Source organism: Natator depressus, chromosome 4 (genome assembly GCF_965152275.1).
Source record: "Natator depressus isolate rNatDep1 chromosome 4, rNatDep2.hap1, whole genome shotgun sequence".
NCBI lineage: Eukaryota > Metazoa > Chordata > Testudines > Cheloniidae > Natator > Natator depressus.
In genome coordinates this window covers 127,473,683-127,486,189 of record NC_134237.1, presented here as the reverse complement: position 1 = coordinate 127,486,189, position 12,507 = coordinate 127,473,683, and the positions used below count along the sequence as shown (strand labels likewise).

The 12,507-nt window shown below is 41.9% G+C and overlaps 1 protein-coding gene across 3 annotated transcripts in view; it reads left to right on the top strand.

Moving 5' to 3' along the window:
* The first annotated feature begins 321 nt into the window (after positions 1 to 321).
* KRCC1 (lysine rich coiled-coil 1) overlaps positions 322 to 12,507 on the top strand; it is a 50,010-nt gene continuing 37,824 nt past the window's right edge. For all 3 annotated transcript variants that reach the window (XR_012639380.1, XR_012639379.1, XM_074951892.1), the window contains exon 1: positions 322 to 466. Coding sequence is in view for 1 of the 3 variants with exons in the window: in XM_074951892.1 (XP_074807993.1) it covers positions 322 to 466 (145 nt within the window). In the remaining 2 variants the exon portion in view is untranslated. The remainder of the gene's footprint in view (positions 467 to 12,507) is intronic.

Here is a 12,507-nt window from a genome sequence, read left to right as displayed (position 1 = left end):
GGCTATTACGGGATGGCACCTGTAACTGCCATGCGCTCCAGTATTTAAGGAGGACTAGTCCTTTGAAGGGGACAGGGCGCTGGTTAAGGTGGCCTGGTCCCCCTTAAGGGGGAGGGGCGGGGCTGAGCGCTGGTTAAGGTGGCCCAGGCTCCCCTTGAGGGGCCCAGGCTCTGTTGAGGCGGGCGGATCCGGCTCTCGTTAAGCGGGCCGGGCGCGGGCGGAGGTTTGTTTTTTAAGGTGGCCTGGTGGGGAAGCCGCGTGAGCTCGAGGCCCCGCCCGCCGGCGGGTCTCTGGGCTTGGCGCAGGCGCGCTCGCTGTAAGATGGCCGGGCGGGGCGCCGCCATCCCTGCGCAGCTAGCGGGGAGCGCCCGCCCCACGGGCTCCCCCATGGCGGCGGCCCCCGTGGGGGGGGAGGCGGGGGGTAGGGACGGGGCCCCGCGCCCCGTGCCCAGTGTCCAGAGAGAAGGTGAGTGAGTGAGTGAGGGGCCGGGCGGGCGCCCCTCCCCCGCTCCCCACAGGGCGGGGCCGGAGCCTGGCGGGGAGCAGCCGGGCTGGGCAGAGCGGGGACGGGGAGCCGGGCCCGGGGCTGAGGCGTGGTGGGGCCCGGACGTGAGAAAGGGAGAGGGGGCGGGGTGTGGGGTTCACGGGGGGGCTGCACTGGGGGGGGGAAGAGGAGACGGGGAGGGGGCTCACTGGGGAGAGGGTGAGGAGGAAAGAGGGGGTGGGGGGGCTGCAGGAGACCTGGGGGGGCTGCACTGGAGGGAGGAAGAGGAGACGGGGAGGGGGTTCACTGGGGAGGGGGTGGGGGGGCCGCAGGGGAGCTGGGGGGGCTGCACTGGGGGGAGGAAGAGGAGACGGGGAGGGGGCTCACTGGGGAGGGGGTGAGGAGGAAAAAGGGGGTGGGGGGGCTGCAGGAGACCTGGGGAGGCTGCACTGGGGGGAGGAAGAGGAGACGGGGAGGGGGCTCACTGGGGAGGGGGTGAGGAGGAAAAAGGGGGTGGGGGGGCTGCAGGAGACCTGGGGAGGCTGCACTGGGGGGAGGAAGAGGAGACGGGGAGGGGGCTCACTGGGGAGGGGGTGGGGGGGCCGCAGGGGAGCTGGGGGGGGCTACACTTGGGGCAGTCTATGGGGCTGACGCTCCTGGATCCTGCAGTAATACCAGGAATAAGAGGAGTAATAAGGAAGTGGTGGGGGTGCTGGGCTAGGGAAGGAGCCGGCAGAGGGCAGGGAAAGGAGGAGGGATTAACACCCCTGCCCCAGCCTCCCCTTGAACATAAGAACAGCCGGACAGGGTCCCACCAATGGTCTCTCTGGCCCTCTCCTATCTTCTGACAGCGGCTGGTTCCAGAGGCTTCAGAGGGAGTGAACCGAACAGGGCAGTGTACAGTGATCTGTCGTCCCATATTGTCCACCCAGAGGCTAGGGACACCCAGCGTATGGGGTTGTGTCCCTCGGACCATCTTAGCTAAAACCCACTCATGGACCCATCTTCCATCAACTTATCTCAATCTTTTTTTTTTTTTAATCCAGTTATAGTTCTGGCCTTCACAACATGCTGTGGTGATGAGTTCCACAGGTTCGCTGTGTGTTTTCTGAAGAAGTACTTCCTTATATTTGTTTTAAACGGGCTGCCTGTTAACTTCATTGGATGACCCGTGGTTCTTGTGTTATGTGAAGGGGTAAATGACACTTCCCTATTCACTTTCTCCACACCGGTCATGATTTTATAGAACGCTATCATGTCCTCCCTTTAGTAGTCTCTTTTCTAAGCTGAACAGTCCCAGTCTTTTTAACCTCTCATATGAATGCTGTTCCATACCCCTCATCATTTTTGTTGCCCTCCTCTGTACTTCTTCCAATTCTAATACATCTTTTTTGAGATGGGATGACCAGAACGGCATGCAGTATTCAAGGTGTGGGCATAGCATGCATTTTTGTAGTGGCATTATAATACATTGAACAGATGATTTCAGATGACTATCTACAGTGACTCCAAAATCTCTTTTGTGAGTGGTAACAGCTGATTTACACCCCGTCATTTTGTAAGGATAGTTGGGATTATGTTTTCTAACATGCATTACTTTGCATTCATCAACATTGATTTTCATCTGCCGTTTTGTTGTCCAGTCACCCAGTTTAGTGAGATCCTTTTGTAACTCTTCAGTCTGTTTTGGACTCACCATCTTGAATAATTTTGTATCATGTGCAGAGTTTGCGACATCACTGTTTACCCCTTTTGCTAGATCATTTATGGATACGTTCAAGAGCACTGGTCCCAATACAGATCCTTGGAGGACCCCACTATTTACTCTCTCCACTGTGAAAACTGACTATTCTTATCCTTTGTTTCCTATCTTTTAACCAGTTACTGATCCATGAGAGGAGCTTCCCTCTTATCCCATAACTATTTATTTTGCTTAAGAATCTTGTGAGCAGCCCTGTCAAAAGTTTTCTTAATGTCCAAGTATACTATATCCACTAGCTAACCCTTGTCCACTTGTTTGTTGACACCCTCAGAGAACTCTATAGATTAGAGAGGCATAATTTCCCTTTATAAAAGTTGTATTGACTCTTTCCCAACATACTGTGTTCATCTGTGTCTGATAATTCTGTTCTTTACTGTAGTTTCAACCAGTTTGCCTGGTATTGAAATTAGGCTTACTGGCCTGTAATTGCCAGGATCACCTCTGCAGTCTTTTTTTTAAATCAACATCACATTTGTATCCATTAAGTCATCTAATACAGAGGCTGATTTAAGCAATGTTACGTGCTGCAGTTAGTGGTTCTGCAGTTTCATATTTGAGTTCCTTCAGAACTCTTGAGTGAATCCCATCTGACTCTGGTGGCTTATTACTGTTTAATTTACCAGTTTGTTCCAACACCTACTCTGTTGACCTCTCAATCTGGGACAATTAATCAGATTTGTCACCTAAAATGAATGGCTCAGGTGTGGGAATCTCCCTCACATCCTCTGCAGTGAAGACCCATGCAAAGAATTAATTTGGCTTCTCCACAACAGCCTTGTCTTCCTGGAGGGCTCCTTCAGCTCCTTGATTGTCCAGTGACCCCACTGATTGGCAGGCTTCCTGCTTCTGATGTACTTTTAAAAAAAAAAGTTGCTGTTAGTTTTTGGGGTGGGAGAGGTGTGGGGTGGAAAGGGAGAGGGGAGGTAGGGAGTGTTGTGGGAAGGAAGAGGTGGCTGGGGGTGGGAGGTGTTGGGAGAGGCTGGTGGGCAGTGTTAAAGGGAAGGTGTAGGGAGGAAGAGGCTGGTTGGGGATGGGTGTTTGAGGGGACATAGGGGATAGCCATGGGAGTAGTAGCTGGAACTACTAAGCAGAGGCTGAAGGGCTGGGGGCTCTCAGACTCTCCTGTGGGGAGACAGTAACTACACCTAACAATGGTTTACCAGGCCTCTTGGGCTGCGAGAATTTAAATGAGGGAGATTTCAGAAAATAATGCGTGAGATTTTAAATCTCAGTGAAACATGCAGAGCAAAACCCTGTGTCACAGGAGAGAGAAATTTCAAACACCGCCTTGAAATCCATTCCTTTAACCTGGGTGTCTCCCTCCCTCCCACGTGCGCAAGTCTTGGCAACAGGTGTGCTTTTTGGCTCTGGAGCACAGCGAACCTGTAGTGCAGCTAGTGTGTATGTAAATATATACCCTGTCAGGCCTGCCAAGTCTCATTCATTGGGGTAAGGGTGACTCTCTTCTCTGTGATGCATTTTAAGCCAGAGTTTGAAGTCTCCCCTTTGAGGCTGGATTTTGCTGTATGTTTCAGTGAGACATTTAAAATCTCACTCATTCAAATTCTCACAGTTCGAGACTCATATCTATATTTTATATACTTTTTGGTGATGCCTAATCTGTCTTGCAGTGAGATCTACATACTGATCCTGATGCACCCTGTGCATTTGCCTCCCTGTAGACAATTTTCCCATACATGCTATGATATCCATTGCCACACATGGGGGTGAAAAATCTTACTAAGATTAAGAAAATGGCAGGAATGTGGCAGTGCAGTTCCCCCTGTGAAATAAAATGTTTCCCACCCTGACAGTGTCTAAAAGCAAGTAGCCTTAAAAACCTAAGGGAGAAACTAATAACAAACAAGATGTGAACAAGAGGCTGACTTGCATATGTTTTGCTGTAAGTGGAAAGATGCTGTCCTTTCTTGAAGCAGCACTGAAGAACAGGTATGCTATGGAAAGAGATCCAAATTACTTGACCTTGAGTTCTTAAAAATTACAGAAGGGAGACTACCTGCCAGGTGTAGAGAGTTCGTCAAGCAGTGCATGTCACTGTCCTAAAACGTCTGGAATTTTCTTTAAATCTCAACAACAAATATGAACCAAATTTTATACATCAGACCTGTGAAATAGAGTCCTGAACTTAATCTTGAGGTGGTGGCTCAGGGTGAAAACAGTAAAAAATCTTCACCACCTCTTATCATGTGATCGTGGAGAGAGTCTCCTGTAGAGAGCATCATGTGTGGTAAAATGTAGCTAATCACACAACTTACTACCTCATCTTGCCAGAAGTTCAGTAGCAGAAATAGTAAATAAGCCTGCCATCTTAGAATTCATTTATGTATTTATCTACAAAATACTTGGTAGGACACTGAGTACTACAAATTAAAATGGAATTAAGTTAGTGGTCTATAATTGTTTTATTGTTATTTCTGAAACTTGTATTCGTGATTAAATTAACAATGGATCACCCCATTGCTAGTGCAAATTAGTACAGGTCTGCTGCAATGATGAACAGAAATAATAGTGACAAAATGATTCCTTATGAGTAACAGAACTGCTTAAAGTGTGGGTGGTAAACTGACACTAAGCCTTTTTTAACAATCAAATTCTTGAAGATGAAGTAAGTTTGGGAAAAGTGGTACAAAGTCTTGTTTTCTCATGTTTTTAGATTTTTTTTTTTTTTTTTTTTTTTTTTTTTTTTTTTTTTTGGTAACCACACAACTTCAATTGAAACTTGGCATTTTATAAACTCATTAACACCAAAGCTCTCAGGGTGAAACTGTGTATTGAAGGTAGTCCTCATTTGCAGTAGCCTTCTGCACCAGCTATTATAAGAAGTATTTTTAAATTGCTAGCGGTTACTTCTCTGGTGAAAGAGGACTCATTCATATGAACTAGGGAGTAGAGTGTTTAAGGGCCCTCAATTCACTAATGTCCCTTTAAGATGTTAATTTTGCAAACAATACATTCTCACACCATTAAAATATCTGTTAGCTGGTAACAATAAGAACTAGATTCATGACGTACATAACTATCTGTTCTTGTCAGCATATATAGTAGGGGCTGCTAGTTATGTGTTTGGACATGAACTAGCCTGAAGGGAGAATGTTAATAGTAGAGCTGTGAAGCGATGAAAAAAATCATACAGCTAAACAATAATAGAATACCATTTATTTAAGTATTTTTGGATGTTTTCTACATGTTCAAATATATTTTAATTAACACAAAATACTTTGTATTTTGTATTACAGTGCTCACTTTATAGTTTTGATTACAAATATTTGCACTGTAAAAAAACAAAAGAAATAGTGTATTTCAGTTCACCTAATGCAAGTACTGTAGTGCAATCTCTTTATCATGGAAGTTGAACTTACAAATATAGAATTATATACAAAAAAACTGCATTCAAAAATAAAACAGTGTAAAATTTTAGAGCCTGCAAGTCCACTCTGTCCTACTTCTTCAGCCAATCACTCAGACAAACAAGTTTGTCTACTTTTGCAGGAGATAATGCTGCTTGCTTCTTGTTTACAATGTCCCCTGAAAATGAGAACAGGCGTTCGCATGGCGCTGTTGTAGCCGGCATCGCAAGAGATTTACATGCCACATGCACTAAAAGAGTCATATGTCCCTTCATGCTTCAACCACCATTCCAGGGGACATGTGTCCATGCTGATGACGGGATCTGCTCAATAACAATCGAAAGCAAGGTGGACCAGCACATGTTCATTTTAATTATCTGAGTCAGATGCCACCAGCAGAAGGTTGATTTTCTTTTTTGGTGGTTTGGGTTCTGTAGTTTCCGCATCAGAGTGTTGCTCTTTTAAGACTTCTGAAAGCATGCTCCACACCTTGTCCCTCTCAGATTTTGGAAGACACTTAGGATTCTTAAATCTTGGGTCGAAAGCTGTAGCTATCTTTAGAAATCTCACATTGGTACCTTCTTTGTGTTTTGTCAAATCTGCAGTGAAATTGTTCTTAAAATGAACAACATGTGCCAAGACTGCTATAACATAAAATATATGGCAGAATGCAAGTAGAGCAGAGCACATACAATTCTCCCCCAAGGAGTTCAATCACAAATTTAATAAACGCATTATTTTTTTAACAAGCATCATCAATATGGAAGCATGTCCTCTGGAATGGTGGCTGAAGCATGAAGGGGCATACAAATGTTTAGCATATCTGGTACATAAATACCTAAATACCTTGCAATGCCGGCTACAAAAGTGCCATGCAAATGCCTGTTCTCACTTTCTAGTGACATTGTAAATAAGAAGAGGGCAGCATTATCGCCTGTAAATGTAAACAAACTTGTTTCTTAGCAATTGGCTGAACAAGAAGTAGGACTGAGTGGACTTGTAGGCTCTGAAGTTTTACACTGTATTGGTTTTTTTGAGTGCAGTTTATGTAACAAAAATCTACATTTCTAAATTGCACTTTCACGGCAAAGAGATTGCACTACAGTACTTGTATGAGGTGAATTGAAAAATACTAATTTGTTTTCACAGTGCAAATATTTAGAATAAAAAATACTATACACTTTGATTTCAATTACAACACAATACATTATATATGAAAATGTAGAAAAATCCAAAATATTTAATAAATTTCAATTGGTATTCTATTGCTTATCCGTGCAGTTAAAACTGAGATTAATCGTGATTAATTTTTTTAATCACAATTAATTTTTTTGAGTTAATTGCATGAGTTAACTGTGATTAATCGACAGCCCTAATTAATAGCTACGTCAAAGTAAATGTATATAACTGTATGTATGAATGTCACTTGTGATGACACAATTTATTTGTATAGGAAAAGGGTTCTTCATATGTATTTTATTTTATTTATTTTTAAATTAACAGCAGTTGTTAGCTTTGGGGACCTATTCTGGCATCTGTCTTTGCACAGCCTAAGCCTGAGGTCTTTCATGGCATTTTAAGGTTCCAGACCATACTGTTAGTTGCTAATTAAACAAAACATAATGAACTCTAAACAGCTTACCTTTTCTGGGATCACAACCATGACCCCTGTACAGAGAGAGAATGTGTGACTTACGTCAGTATATTAATGTCTTTGCTCTGAACAATACATCTCCCCTCCTTCCACCAAAACATGTAATGGGCATAAAATGAGAGCTATTACACAGTGTTTTACAAGCCAGTCTTCAAGGAGCACTGAGTATAATGCTAGTGAATACAGTATCAATCATCTTACAGGAATTCTTACATGCCAGAAGAGCAGAAAACTATCTAACAACATGCACATTAACTTTCATCTTTGTTAAATGTTTGATATGAACAGGAGATACTCCATGTTTGTTTTTTCTAGTATTGTCATACCTTCTTAGGATATGAGAACCACAAAGCAAAATGGTTCTGCCATCCAAAGAAAATAAAGTGACACTTTCAGCAAGAGAAGTGACATGGTCTATTATCCTGCAATTTTTTAAACACTGATTTGTGCTGTTGATTCTTTAAACCTGTTTTGGACAGCCTCATGTGCAATGCTAGGATATAACATTTAGAGTTTATTGTTCCTTTAAGAAGCTAATTTTTGCTGGGACGAACCATGCTATATGTCCCATTTACTAGAAACTGCATAACTACTTGCTAGGCAGATGTCCAAGAGACTGTGTGATTCCTGAGCAGTGTGTTACAGTGGAAGTGGCTTGATGCTGACAAGACCTACAAATTTCATTGCTGTGCCAACTTTAAAAAAAAAAAAAAAAAAAAAAAAACTTGTTCATTTCAATTTGCTTCAGCTGTAATGCACTGATCAAGATGTCATTGGTTTGATAGAATATAATGAGCAGAGTTCACTGTGACTTGGAACAGTGTGCACAAGAGCCAGAGAAATGGAAACAAAAGAACATGGATTGAAATGATGAGACTAAGGAAAATAGAGGAAGAGAAATGGAAACTGCAGAGTCAATCAGAATAACTTCGTGGGTAAGAGTAGACTATTTCATTTGGTGGGCTTTCATCTTAATTTTCTTTAAAATCCAATATTGAACTTTTTGTGTCTAAGTTTTGCATCACTTACAAACATTTCAAACGGGGGTATGGAGGAGAAGAGGCTTATTGATGCACACCCTGTCTAGGACAAGTCTTGCCAAAAGCCTGTCCTTTATATGTTAAGTCAAGTATAATACCTTTTCACTGCTCTGTATATTAAGTGAACAGGTCTTAGGCCCACCTTCAGCCACGAGTTATAACAGGGTTTGTGCAGTCAAGACCAAACAATGTTATGATCTAGCTTGTCCAGCACCAATTCTAACAATCCCCACTGAACTCTTGTTTTATCAGTATATAGCAGATTTTAGGCCCTTAACCTGCAAATGCTTATACTTAACTTGTACATGTAGTCCCACTAAAGTCAACGAAACTATGCCTGGGAGTCAAGTTAAGCACATGCAAAAGTGTTTGCAGGATTGGGCCTAATTTTGTGCAGCATCCTATCGACACAACAGCCACAAAAGATTTCTCTGTGGTTCACTTTGAAAATATAGAATGGGATTTTTCAGAAGCACTCTGCATTGGCCTAAGTCTGCTCCTATTGAAGTCAACTGAATCTTTACCATTGACTTCAGTGGAAGCAGACAGGCCAGTGCTGAGGTCTGTTGAAACTCTCACCCAAATTATCTCATAGCTTCGAAAATGAAGGCAACTTACTGAAATTTCAAGTATAGCCACTTCAGTTTTATACTATGCTTTTCCAAGCAACAAAGTACAGTTGTAACATTCCACTTTTTTATAATCTCTTGGGTTTTGACAAACTTCCACTGACTACATTGTTTAAGAAAATTGAAATATATTAACAGTTTCAGATTTTTCCTCATGGGGGCACATCCTTTCAGCAGCTGGCTGATGAAGCCCACATCTGTCTAGTTCTGATTTGTCTTGTCTGTGAGGTACACAGTTTTCTCTTTGACTCCACACTTGAGCTTGCAGCCATCTTTCAAATTGGTCACCAGAATGAGACCTTAAAAATTGAGGTCCTCTCTGCTCTCCATGGTTTACAAATAAATAAAATAAACCTTTGGCATTTTTCACATGAATAGGGCATTTGTCCTGATGTGCCTTTAAGAGTTCCCTTTTAACCAGCTGTGCTGTGGCTTGTGTGTATGTTTGGCTGCTCCATTGCATCCCGGTGGTGGCGGTATTTCTGTAGTGTTGTATGCCTGTAGTTTGGAATGAAAGGTGTTAAGAAAACATCATTTGATTTTTCTAGCACTTCTAGTGAATGTGTTTTTATGTATGGCTGTGATTGCTTTCCCTTCTGCCTCCCCAAAAACAATTAGCAAGAAAGAGACTGCTTGCCAAAGAGTTTGTTTTCCAGTATTTTCTACAATAGCACCTCTGCCTTTCATTCTTGCAGTTACTATGAGGCTGCAAACAGAAAATCCTTTAAAAATGCTTGTGAAATAAGAAAATCACTTTTGGGGTCAACATCTGCTCTATATATTTGTTGAAGTCAATATGTATATATGTTAATGTTGTGTTCGTGACTTTTAATGCTGTACCTGTCTCTGTGGTATTTGAGGGCAGAATTTGATGGTATCATGTTTTATTGGTGCCTTCAAACTGAAACCCCATTGCCCCCTCCTGCCCAAGGGCTGTATTTGGCCCAGGATTTTTCTTTGCACTCTTCTAGATTTCTGTACTCTTGCAAGTTATCCTTGAGAATCAGGGAAGAAGAGCTGTTAGAAATAGTGAGGTTGAGCACACTTCCTTTTCCTTAAAAAGAAAAGGAGTACTTGTGGCACCTTAGAGACTAACAAATTTATTTGAGCATAAGCTTTCGTGAGCTACAGCTCACTTCATCGGATGCATGCAGTAGAAAATACAGTAGGGGGATTTTATATACACAGAGAACATGAAACAATGGGTGTTACCATACACACTGTAACGAGAGGGATCAGGTAAGGTGAGCTATTGTCAACAGGACAGAAAAAAAACCTTTTGTAGTGATAATCAAGGTGGGCCTTTTCCTTGACCCTCTTATCAAAAAGCATCTGCACAAAACTATAGCATGTCTACAATATTACTTTTCTAATGTTTTAACAACATACTCTCCTACCACCTTTAATCTTACACTTCTTAGAGGTTGAAGACTGAGGGCAGGTCTACACTACCGCGGGGATCAATGCTCAGATCGATCCACTGGCGGTTGATTTAGCGGGTCTAGTAAAGACCGCCAAATTGACCCCTGTATTCTACCCTTGACGAGAAGAGTAAGGTAAGTCGATGGGAGATTTTTCTCCCTTCGACCCCCCCCATGGTGTAGACCCCGTGGTAACTCGACCTAAGGTAAGACGACTCCCGCTACGTTATTCACATAGCTGGAGTTGTGTAGCGTAGGTCAGCTTACTGCAGTAGTGTAGACATAGCCTGAAGGGAGTGGAAATAGACTGCGTGCAAAGAGAAATTTTAAAATCATCTTGAAGATGCTTATTAAATGACACAATCAGAACTTTCATGGGGATCACCAAAAGTTTTCTTTAAATTTTAACCTCCAGTATCTGTCCCTACACTTTTGTAAGGACAAAGTTAAGAGAAAATGTCTGAGAACTTTTAGCATGTAGCAAAAATAAATTAGTACAGTAATATTTCATAAAGTGCTTTAATTGCTGTATCAAAGCACTGTGCCAAAGGAGGAACAGACAAATAGTTACAAGGCTAAAACAAATGCAGCAAAGCATGCTCCTACAGTGGGGTAGCTAAGAACAGAGTGTCAGGAATTGAATCCTTGTCTCTTAATTCTGCTGCAGACTCAGTGTGCAGCAATAGACTACTCAACTGGCCCAAGCTTTCAAAACTGTCCATTTGATTTTGGGGGGGGGGGGAAGTGGTGGAGATGCCCAATTTAAGCTTCCCTGGTCCTGATTTTAGGAGATGGTGAGGACCTCCAGCTTCCATTGTTTTGTAAAATGTCTAAATTTGGACAATGGAAAATGGAGGCACCTAAATTATTCTGCTCATGAAAATGTGGGCCTTAACATCTCCTCACCTCTTACCCTCCCTGTATGATAGGGGTGGTGATAAAGCGAAATCAAAAAGCATTGGGAGTTCTGTAGATGAAAAGCAGTATATAAATGCTGAGTCTATGAGTACATTAGTGTGAATTCCTCTTCTTTTGGATGTTGCATTCCCACCCTCATTGAGTGTCTCCATTCTGGTACTAATTGATGTTCTCCATTATGATTCCACGACGTCTCATCACTAATAGTCGTCAGATTAGTTTTTAATCCATTTCATATTAACCTTTAGAGTCTTCTGCACTGTTTCTAAATGCTCTCAAAGGGCTACAGTCAAGTGGCTTAAGCTGCCTTTAAATTGTTATAATTCACTAGGTTCTACACCAAAGCTGCTTTGTATTGCCAGTTTTGGCTGTTGAGCAGTTAACATACAGGACTCCTGCACTGCTCATGTTGAATCTACTGGGTGCAGTTTAAGAACATGAATAAAAATAGAACAAGGAAGTAAATTAAATGGTTATTTCAAGCAGTCATAACAGGATATTTGCTTAGTTGGACAAAGACGTTTATTTTAAAACTTAAGAATGCTATTTTCAGACAGTGGAAAAGTAAAAACAAATTTAAATGATAAAAATGTGGCGGTTATGGCCTTATAAAGAGGTACTGGTGATATTTGTACTTGGTATTACAATCAGAAAATTTCTTCTTTTTTTAACTGATCATTTTGAAAAATTAAGACACTTCTTATGGAGGTTCCCCCAAAAAGTGTTGTTTGCTCTGCTGGCTGACCGTCTGCCATTAACTAGTGTACCTCATTGATCGCTTTGGGCACAGTGCTGCTGGTGTACGTACAAGAGCTACTGCTCCCAAGAATGATTGGTTTATATGAGTATGTATCTGTTCAGGTACAATTGGGTCTCTCTTTTTCATCTGAATTTGTTTCTCACATGATGATTTGTTTGTGATACCACACTTAGCTGTGGTTAATAATTATACTACCGCAAACTAAGGATAATAGATTCAAGTGGTGAATAATAGATCGTTGCTTGCTGTGGAATGGGCTTTCTATAAAGATAAAATAAAGATTAGGAGATGAATGGTTATTTAAAGACTTTCATTGTGAATGTCTTTTAATAAAGAACAATGCTTAGAATTTTGGCATATAAATTAATTACATTTATGCTGGGTCTTTAATATGGTAAAGCATAAGGATAAGATAGCAATAAATATAGTAGAGCTTTCATATAGTCATATTTTTTAAATCCATGCTCATCT